The sequence below is a fragment of the Candoia aspera genome, chromosome 1 (assembly GCF_035149785.1).
Source record: "Candoia aspera isolate rCanAsp1 chromosome 1, rCanAsp1.hap2, whole genome shotgun sequence".
Taxonomy (NCBI): Eukaryota; Metazoa; Chordata; class Lepidosauria; order Squamata; family Boidae; genus Candoia; species Candoia aspera.
In genome coordinates this window covers 81,982,857-81,992,706 of record NC_086153.1, presented here as the reverse complement: position 1 = coordinate 81,992,706, position 9,850 = coordinate 81,982,857, and the positions used below count along the sequence as shown (strand labels likewise).

At 39.2% G+C, this 9,850-nt stretch overlaps 1 protein-coding gene across 4 annotated transcripts in view; it reads left to right on the top strand.

Annotated features, from left to right (window-relative positions):
* The first annotated feature begins 1,315 nt into the window (after positions 1 to 1,315).
* Positions 1,316 to 9,850, top strand: part of SNX9 (sorting nexin 9) — a 53,699-nt gene continuing 45,164 nt past the window's right edge. The window contains exon 1 of one of the 4 annotated variants that reach the window (XM_063308129.1): positions 1,316 to 1,565. In XM_063308129.1, coding sequence (XP_063164199.1) covers positions 1,554 to 1,565 — 12 coding nt within the window. In that variant the 5' untranslated portion in view covers positions 1,316 to 1,553. The remainder of the gene's footprint in view (positions 1,566 to 9,850) is intronic. The other 3 variants (XM_063308121.1, XM_063308137.1, XM_063308147.1) reach the window with 3 other exon arrangements.

Here is a 9,850-nt window from a genome sequence, read left to right as displayed (position 1 = left end):
GTTTAACATATCCACAGACCATTTTTTTTTCCTCTTGAAAATCCACTTTAATGCAGAGTTTTGTTTCGAGGACTTTTGGAGTGTTTTTTGTATACTAAACAATGGACTGCTTTTTCTCACAGCTATTTTTTTTTTATTTTAATGTAATTTTTAATTTAATTTATTGAATTTGTAAGGCTGTCCAGTTCAAATTACTCTGGGTGGCATACACTATTAAAAACAAAAACAATGATCAAATGAAGCAATACTGAAAACATGGCATACCCTCACATGAGAACAGCACTGTTGAGGACCTTCCAATTGGTTAATCCAAGGCCTAGGACAAAAACCAGGTTTTAAGAGCATTTTAAAACAACACTAGGGTAGGGGCATGCTTCCTGGGCCCCATCATATGTCATTGTTTTATCTACAGGATCTGGAGCATGCTGAGTTCAGCAGTCCTTGAAGTACTTAGCTCTTCTGTCATGAAAGGTTTTCTAGATAACAACCAGCACCTGGAATTGCACCCAAAAGCTACTGGTAACTAGTGCAGCTCCTGAAGCAGGTGTTACATGGGCATATCAAGATGTGCCTGTAACTGCCCAGGCTGCCATCTTCTGCACCAGCTGCAGCTTCTGAGTAGCCTTCAAGAGCAGCCCCATGTAGAGTGCACTACCGTAGTCCACACCTGAGATGATGAAAGCAGGAATGAGGTTCTGGCACACGAAATGGATCTCTTCCTGGTTATAACTACCACCTCCTCAATGCCTTGTTTTCTACAGTTTCGTTAACTGTAGTTGCTAGGCCGGAATGGAAGGAACCCTTATGAATAACCAGGGCCACTTACCTGATTCCTACTGCTATTATTCACCGTATTAATAGTACATTAGGATGTTAATTCAAAATGGACAGGGACGGCTTCCTTCTGGCAGCCCCTAAGGCAGTCCTGGCGCCAGCCAAAAGCCTTGGGACAACAAACTCCATTGCTCCTGCCCGCTGCATCGGCCGGCGCCCTTGCACTGGCCTAATATTTTCCATACTCACAAAATACTATTATTTTTAAGAGCGGTTGCGAGTTTAGCGGATAATCGGCGAAGTCAGCGCTCCCAGGATGCCGAGGAGCCCAAAGGACGAGGAATTGGGAGGCAGCTTCACCTCGACTCCTGCCGAACCGTGGCACATGTGCCCAGGCGAGGACTGGAACGCTTGGCGCGGCGGCGGCTCCGGCTTCTTTTCTCCCTTTTCCTGCTTGGGTTTCGGGACGCCTTCGTGGAAACCCCGCCCCTGGCTATGGGCGAACCGACCAGGAAGAGACAGGAGGCGAGACGAAGCGCAGGCGGTGTTCGCAGCCCGGGCTCTGCCTCGCCGCGAGTTCAGGACCTCCTCGCCTTCCCGCGGCTGGAAGTCCGGCAGGAAGGAAAGAGGAGGGGGCGGCTGGCCTGAAAACGGAACAGGAGCCGCCGCCGCCTTCCTCCTCCCCCAGCGCCGCCGCGGCCCAGTAGGAGGGAGCCTAAGACAGAGCCGCCAGCCAGGCTCCCTCCGAGGCGGGAGAGACTCGACGCCGCAGCCCCACCATGGCTACTAAGGTGAGGAGACCCCGGCCCGCCCCGGTTGCCCTTCCCTCGCCGCCGCAGGCTGCCAGCTCCGGTTTGGAGAGCCGCTGGCTTAGCCGCCCCCGCCCCCTCGTGTTTTGTTTGCGCTTTAAAATAACTCGGGCGCCACACCAGCAAGGGGGTGGCTGGAGGGGATGGAGCTCGTGCCTCGCGCTGTGAGGACAGGAGAGCGGCGTTTTGGCGGGGCTGCATCGCCCGCTCTTGGGGTGGGCGCCGTCTAGGACGGTGGCTTGACGGATACATGTCAGAAGGGCGTGTTTGAGGAATAGACCCTACGCTTCCCCCTGTTGAACTGGGGGGGTGTGGCCCGAGTTGTGCCTTTCGTGTAGTCTGTCCCCTTGGATATACACGCGCAGACCCCATACGTTTGGGCCTTAGAAGTGTTTTCCTGCTGGGGCCAGCAAACAGAAGAAACCGAAGGCAGAACGCAAACTTTGAAATAGCGCTAGAAGAGTTCTCTTCAACTAGTAATACGTTCATTATGCTGGTAAATAGTGAAATGAGTTCTTTTGGACTGGGGAATAGATTCTGTTTTCTAGTTCAAAGCCTCCTATCCCCCGTTGTTATAGCTTAGTTCTTTTCCTACATAAGGATTTTTTTCCCTCCAAGTTCAGCTTTTAATGCAGTCCTATGACAATATTAGAAGAGCATAGTCTACTTCTTGCCCTTTTGTAGGCGTGTTCACATTCAGTACACACTCTCCATACAGTACTTCTTTCCAGATGTAAAAATAAGAGTGTCTGCTCTGTGCTGCAATTGTGTCCATGATGCAGGACAAATATTACAGGTTTTTAAAATCTAATATTGTACATGTTTATTTGGAAGTACCATTGGGTCTTGCTTGGCTAATGCTTTTAGGGTTGCAGCTTGCAAATGTAAATTACAGGAAAACATTTTGACAATATTGCTGGAGGTAAAGCATGTGGGAACTTAGTAAAAAGCAAGATCGTATTCAAATATTTAAATTTGGCAAGAATATTTAATTCTTGAATGCAAACTGTAGAAAATGGTGTGCTGGGTTTTTAAAAACCCTTGTTCTCTTGATTTGTATGCCTGAAATTAATAGAATTACCAATGCATGTTTACAACAATTGAGATTTCCTAGCCATGTGTGAAGGAAAATATGTTCTTTAATCACACTGATCTATTTTTTAGAACTGTAATTAGTAATGCTTTTACAGTCTTCATTACATTGTTTTCCTTATACTTTCTGTGTTAGTTACTATTCTCTACTGAGATTGAGAAAATGGTTGAAGTGAATAAACTCCATCAGTAATCACATTTGGACATCACACTGATGTTATTAGCAGGACTGAAGTATTACATCAGTTTTTAACTCTGTATAACCTTAATTATATAGAGAGGAAACATAAGCCAGTTTGGTGTAGGAGAAGTACGCTGGCTTTGTAAACCATGATTTTAAAAGTATTTATTTCCACTGATTGTGCTTAATATTGACTGTAGTTTATTGCATATGAATAAACTGAAATTTATGTAAAATGGAAACAAATGTTTCTAAGGTCTCACAGCTATGCTGAAGGGAGAACAAGAGCACACGATTCACTGGCTTTTTTTCTGTTGTTGAATGTGGACAAAATTCCTATTTCTATTACTTCATTTCAAACGAGTTCACACACACACACACAAAATTTACACTCTGATAATTGGTCGATTTAATCAGTTTCTTCAAAACTGGATCAAGTTCTTTGAAGGATGTCCTTTATTTTTCAGTGCTCAGCATTCTAGCAGGAAAGGAAAAAATGACTTAAGTCTAAGTTTTAAAAAGATTAATCACAAGGCATAGATGTTGAGTAATGCTGTTACCTCATCTGTCTTTGTAGACAGCTTCTCCCCCCCCCAAGCATTTTTATATATAAAAAAGAAAGTAAGAAAATTTGAAATTCCTTCAGTGAGAATTTTCAGAGCAATGATGAAATTGGAAAACATTTTTTGTTTTCTCTGTTGATTGGTCTCTCGCTTTTTTCTACCTTCAGCTAAATATCCATGATGATTTAATGTGTAATATTAAAAAGGTGAAAGCAAAAGAAACCAATAACAAAATTTAAAAGTAGCTATTGTAGTTTATTGTTTAGTAGTTGTGTGTGGTTTCATATGAAATATCCATATGTATACATATAGAGGGAGAAAAATGCCATTTAAGGAGGAAATTACATTTTCTTCATTACCAGCATTTACTGGGAATTCCTAGTAATACTTTGCTGTTTTGCTTTTATCATTTCTTTTAAGTAAGGCTTTTCCTACTATACTCACCTGTAAGGAAGGAGTTGATTTGTGGCTATTATTGTATGCAACAGTTCTGAGTTCTTTATAGAGGTGGTTCAAACTGGGCATGAGAAGGTGGAAGAAACTAGGTGGAAAAAAGTAGCGCAGAAACCTTTTGGTATCTTTTGGGCTCAGCCCCTGCATCTACCCATACAAATCAGATATACATATGTACATATACAGAATTTCTGTGCACTTGCTTACCAATTGGCAGGAACTCAATTAGAACAGGCTTGGAACAGAAGCCAAAGTTTGAGATACATTTTATGCCTTGCACATTCTGGATTCAGTGCCACTTGAGCTGAGAGCGATTTTGTTATAAACTATTACTTGCTTAGATTTTTAAGCAAAGCTTTTAGAGAATACTTCGATTTTTTAAAAAACATTAAACTGTTTATCTTGATCATAATAGTGCAATACTGTACTTAAATAGTGTAATACTTACTTAAAACAATACTTTTATTTCCAAGAGACAGGACTTTTTTTAAAACACAAAGGATTGAAGTGTATTGCTGGCTTTTGATGCTTTACAAGGTTCTGCTCTGATATCGCTTTGAACTACATTTCTACCATGCTGCACTGTGAATTTCCTTTGCCAGCTGTTGGAAACCAAAGCTGTTGAAGATTTTCCATTGAAACAATAGTCCAATCAGTGCTGATTTCCGTATCTGGAATAGGCAACTACACAGTGTTCAAAGGAAGTGAAGGGTCATTGTCTCAGTGCCAGTGAAATGCAACTTCATTCTGTAAACAGAGGCTTGTGGCATCTTTTATATAACTAGCTTTCTGGAGGGAAATGATAGACTGATTTATTCTTTATTCATGTAACATTTAACTGTAAATGACTGACCAAAACTGTTCTAAAATTCTGATACACCTTTTGGAATAAGTGAGGAGCTTTAAAACTGGAGAGTTTTGTTTTTATTTTCCAATTACTAGGGCTGACAATGTGGTTTAAGCCCTTGTTGATCTCTGGAATAAGAAAACGATGGCCCAAAAGTTTAGAAAATTACTCCTAAAAATCTACTGCTGGGTTTGATGACTTGGGATGCTTGGTATTCTAAATTGCTTAGGTAATGGATTAGATGAGAGGAGTGAAAAGGTTGAGAATGGAGAATGCATTCTGACTGTGACTGAATGTTGCCACAGAATAGCCATTTTAGTGCTTTATATGATAAGTAAGCATGAAATCTCTGCCTCTAGTACATTATTAAAACACTGCTTTCAAATTGAGTTTTTTCAGATGGTTGACAGCTGGATATTTTTCAAACTTGCAATGACATGTTAGAAGTACTTGCTGATGAAGATTCTCATGTCCATTCTGATCTAGACACCACATTCGAAACACTGATATATGGTTATATGGGTAGCTATTTGTTTGATGGCTGTACTTCATTTGATATTGCTTGGACAAATTGTTTGGAGAGATTAATCCAACCAAAATCTCTTATCTTGGCTGGAGAAAGCTTAACTGCTTCTTAATAGCAAAGTCTGAACAGGTGGTAGCATCACCATTCCATATTTTCTTGGATGAAACTGATTACCTGTATCCCTTGCAATACTGGATTTTGGGCAGAAGCAACCTTGTAGATAACTGAATAGAAGAGTGCATCTCTGCTGGACCTTTCAACAACAGCAGGACATTATGGGACAATTGGCTATTGGCTAATGTGGGATGCCAGGCATCAATTTGCCCACCCTCAGAAAACTGCATTATGGAGTCTACTGCTAGTGGTAGGTTTGTGCATGTATCTCTGTGGTGGATATGTTGGTGATGGAATATTTCTCTTTAATCGTGGTAAAGTGAGAGCTGATATTTGATATTGTTGCATGAAAAATGCTTGATGTGAAGAGGGAGAAGGTAGAGATGTTTTTGTACAATAACATGACAATTTTTGCTGGCTTTTAATAACAAAAAACCCTAGGATTTTAGCTTTCACTTGAGCTTGCAATTTGAGATCTCAACTTTGTACTTAGCTTGGAATTTTAAATATTGTAATGAAATTTGAGTTTTTGTGAAAAAACAGAAAAATTTATAAAAGCTTATATTTGCCCATATCTCCACTGGTGAGAACAATATTATTCAAAGTGAGATAAAAATAAAGATTTCAATGCTATAGTGCTATATTTTTCTTTCCTTTTGCTAAGCATGTAATGTTATTAGAAGTCCAGGTAGCAACTTGCTAAAATGCACCTCATAATGGAAGTGCAAATCTGTCCCAATAAAAATAAATGCTACAAAAGATCAAGAATTCCATGTTCATAAATATAGGGGGAGAAAGTTAAAATAATTATTTTGGTCTTGATTATGTATTTTCATTGAGCATGTTGTTCTTTATAATATATGTTCTTTATCATATCTGAATTCAGTTTCCTTATGATTTATGAAGCACACTAGGTAACAATGGCCAAATACTATTTCTTAGCTTAATTTATTTGATACAGTTTCGAGACAGTTATTTCTCATAGTGATGAAAGGAATAGCAAATATCAAAACAATGAACAGATGTGGACTACTCTGCCTCACAAAAGTGGGAAGTTCCCTCCCTCCTGCATCAAAAAAGCATGAGGAAATGGACGTTTTGCTACCTTAGATAGCCTATATATAGGTTTCTCACTTGAAAGTATAGTACTTGCTTATAGTACTTGCTAGAGTTCTTGTGTTATAAACCTAACCTTCTTTCTAATAAATACTGTTAATCTGAGCTCTTAGTCGTTTCATTAACTGTTTATGGATTGTCTAGGTTGTAAGAAGGGAAGTTGAACAAATTGCTGTAAGACTAAAACAGCCTGCCCTAGATTGCTGTGTTCCAGATACGCTGAACTATAACAAATATCATCCCTGATCATGGGCTTTGTTGAAGATAATAAGAGCTGTAGCATGACATTTCTGGAGAGCACTAGTTTGAGGAAAGCAGCATTAAATACGCCTTATGAGCTGCTTGGAGGACAGTTGGACTACATTTATAATAATACTGGAAATTATATTTTACTATAAGTGGGAAGGGAGGTTACCTTAAATATTATTGTGTCCTTATTCAAATAGACCAGTATACAGTAGATGAAAGGCTAAGAAGGAACTGGAGAAATTGTTTCTATGGGCATTTGTATTTCAGAAATTGTTTACTTGTAATTTCTCAGAAATTAGGTTACTTTTCACTGAAGATCTCCAATGCGGAACAAGTTAATCCATTCCTTTTGAATACATCTTTCCTTACTTACAGCCCCACCCCCAAACCTTAAAAGGGATAAAATGATTTCAGATTATACAAAAATAATCTTCCTGAAACTTGAGCACATTAATTCAATTAATCTCTTGCTTTGTCTAACCAGAGGAAAGTTCTGTATTTATTAGAGCTCTTAATGGACACATCCTCACTCCCTTTTCTACCTTATTTCATATGGAATTCTCAGTTTAAAAAAAACACTGTCAAAGCCTGGAAAATTACTGTTTTCTAAACTTCCTTGCTTTAAATATATTATGTATCTATATATTCATGTTCACCTGAGGATATGCTGTAGCACTGAGTACATAGGTGTCATTAATACCAATTTTATTGCTTTCTCCTTCCAATAGGGAAGACAGGACATAGGTAAAGATGGCATAAGCCAGTTCTGCCACTGCTTCAGCAGTGCTTGTAGGATTAACTAGCTACTTTCTCCACAGGCTGTCCTGCTGTTCAAGGGCGAAAGGTGGGATGATGGTGAAAGCTTTTGTGCAGGTAAAGGCAGAGAAGAGAGCCAGTTTGGTGTAGTGGTTAAAGCACCAGGCTAGAAATGGGAGACCGTGAATTCTAGTCCTGCCTTAGTCACAGAGGCATAAGACATAATGTGATTTATTTGACTATGGCTTAGTGCTGTGTGTGAGTGCAGCTTAGTCAGCAAGTGGCTTAGTCACCAAGTCATGGTTAATACATTTTGGCTAGTGTGATATAGGAAGGAAGGTTAATTGCTGTGCACTTTGCATGTTTTCCTTGTTCATTTTATTTCTATATTATTTGTAAGATGCTTAGAGCCTTTGGGGAACTGAGTGGCATTATAAGTAGCAGTAATAAATAAATGAGAGCTCCTTTGGCATAATAGTTAAAGGACGAGGCTAGAAACCAGGAGACTGAGTTCTAGTCCAGCCTTAGGCCTGAAGCCAGCTGGGTGACCTTGGGCCAGTCCTCCTCTCTCAGCCCTAGGAAGAAGGGCTGAAAAACCTTGCCAAGAAAACTGCAGGGACTCATCCAGGCAGTCGCCGGGGGTCAACATTGATTCAAAGGCGCACACACAAACAAAGTCAGGAAATAATAGAGAAAACAGAATATGCTAAGAATGGGGATTCTGTCCAGGCTCAGTTCTTCAGCATCTCATTTCCTAACTTTCAGCTCACCATGAAATATGAGGGGCTGAATCCGGATATCCCAAACTTGGTTTACATTCTGACAGTTTGGGTTCTTTTGAGAAGAGTATTAATTCAGTTCTTCAATAAAATGTTTCCAATTAGTACTTTAAATAATAACTGCCACTTTATGGTGAGAAAAAATAGGAAAGAAAACAATGAAAGTTTGGGCACCTACTGTTTGCTTCATTAGGTACTCATCTATATGTGTTTGTCTTTTATAGTACACCCTAGTCAATCTTTTAAGTGCCATGGCTGACGGAAGAAATGTACTTCTGTCCCCCTCTTCAGTAAGTCCCTGCAATGGTATTTTGAAAAATAAAATTAAACGTAGGTAGGAAAAAAATCCTCATTTTCAGTGTATATCCAAGACTGTTTTTACCAGCTTTTTTAAAAAAAAAATGCAAGCTGTTTCTCCCAAATGATTTAGTACCACATTCATCCTTTCAGCAACAGTTCCTGAACAGTTTACAGCATGGAAAGTCAATATAGTGCCCTACAGATATCTCCCTTGGTAGCTGCTAGTCGTCTTATCTGTGGGGACCAGATATCAATGTTAATTAAATAGGAAGCTGACATGTTCCATAGTAAAACACAGCCTCTTATGTTATTTTTATTTAGAAGAATGCCTCTGGGATCTATATGGTCTCATAAACATACTTCAATAATAAAAATAAGGGGACCACTGTTTTGTTCAGAAGTGTGCCCACATTTATCCAGAAAAAAAGTTAATCAGAGATGGCAGTGAATAAACTTACTAGTTTGCCTTCTGGTAAATGCATACTTTGTGACTAGCCATACCTACTATGACTAGCTATTTTGTGAATGCTCAAACTCAGGAAAAACTGTAATCAAGCTTGTGACATGGTCTTAAAATCCAAAAGGTAGACACAGACCCAAAACTTGCCTATCCTTTGTTTGCAAAAATACCTGTAAAGCAAATGCTTATGTTACAAATAATATAATTCAGTAATATAATAATAATAAAATAACATTAGCAGTTCTTAGACATATATTATAAATAATATGGGGGAAATTGCATCTTCAGAATGCTTTACAGTTAAGTTTTTTTTTTTAATCTGTTCAGTTGTGTCTGATTCTCGGAGACTGCCTGGACAAATCCCTGCAGTTTTCTTGGCAAGGTTTTTTCAGAAGTGGTTTGCCATTGCCTCCTTCCTAGGGCAGAGAGAGGGACTGGTCCTTAACCCAGATAAGAGTTTACTGAAGAGTTAAGTATGCTTACCAGTACTAATAATTATTTACTGGAGTGGCTTTTCTGTTTATCTCTGTAACTTTCAAACAAGTCTCTAGACAGTAATCAGACCAGTTTTATATGCTAAAAATTAATTCTATATCACAGTATGCTTGTATGTTAATAAATATGTATTATCCATAAGCTTTTAATGAGGTTTGTGTAGCATTCAAACAAGAAATGTTGACTGTGTGTTGGTTATGAAAAATGTAGGCCAAACTGCACTGTTTTTGTGATATTGTCCTGCAGTGAATACAGAGAATCCTAATTTGCTTATTGTAGCAAGAAGCCGATTTTGAAATGTGCAAAACTAAGGCAGATCCTCCAAATACATATATA